Genomic DNA, 556 nt, shown 5'->3' with positions numbered 1-556 from the left:
GGCTCTGCTCCAGGCTCACAGCTTGCACCCCCTCTTCCCTGCCTGGCTTTGGGCTCTGATGAGGTTTTGGCCTCTGTTTCCTGCTGCCCAGACGAGCCATAAAGCCAGGCAATGTTGAGAGCTACCAACCCCAGATGCTTTGATCAGCATGAGGTGGAGTGGGGTAGTCTGGACGTGATGGCAAGGATCTGCTGTGAGCAGACCGGGAAGAGATCTGCAGGTCTAATTAAACCCAACCGTAGGCCTAAGCTGCAATCTTGAGGGCTTACCTAGGAGTTAGGCTGAGCACAGGGAAGAACATCCCTTTTTCTTACCAGCATTGCAGCCTGCCCATCGCCGGGGCATATGTGCAAGCAGAGAAACCCTCTCCAAGCGGGAGGGGGGGGATGCGCACACTTACGTTTGATGAACTTGGTTAGGGAGAGGTTTTGCATGTGTTCGGATCTCGTCCTAAGCTGGCTGAGCATATCCTCGCTCTTCTTGCTGCCGCCTTCCTTCCCACGCGCCACCTGGGGACAGACGAGAGGCTGGCACCGCACCCCCCATGCCAAGCTTC

At 56.7% G+C, this 556-nt stretch overlaps 1 protein-coding gene and 1 long non-coding RNA gene across 2 annotated transcripts in view; one reads left to right on the top strand and one right to left on the bottom strand.

Annotated features, from left to right (window-relative positions):
- SLCO2B1 (solute carrier organic anion transporter family member 2B1) overlaps positions 1-556 on the bottom strand; it is a 54,065-nt gene that overhangs the window by 20,903 nt on the left and 32,606 nt on the right. The window contains exon 7 of the mRNA XM_009639076.2: positions 401-509. Coding sequence (XP_009637371.1) covers positions 401-509 — 109 coding nt within the window. The remainder of the gene's footprint in view (positions 1-400; positions 510-556) is intronic.
- Positions 1-556, top strand: part of LOC118452310 — a 15,110-nt gene that overhangs the window by 3,013 nt on the left and 11,541 nt on the right. The gene's annotated exons all lie outside the window — the stretch shown is intronic.

The sequence above is a fragment of the Egretta garzetta genome, unplaced genomic scaffold, assembly GCF_000687185.1.
Source record: "Egretta garzetta isolate BGI_Z169 unplaced genomic scaffold, ASM68718v1 scaffold1030, whole genome shotgun sequence".
Classification (NCBI taxonomy): Eukaryota; Metazoa; Chordata; class Aves; order Pelecaniformes; family Ardeidae; genus Egretta; species Egretta garzetta.
Note: the sequence above shows the minus strand (reverse complement) of the source record. Positions and strands in the feature narration are given on the sequence as shown.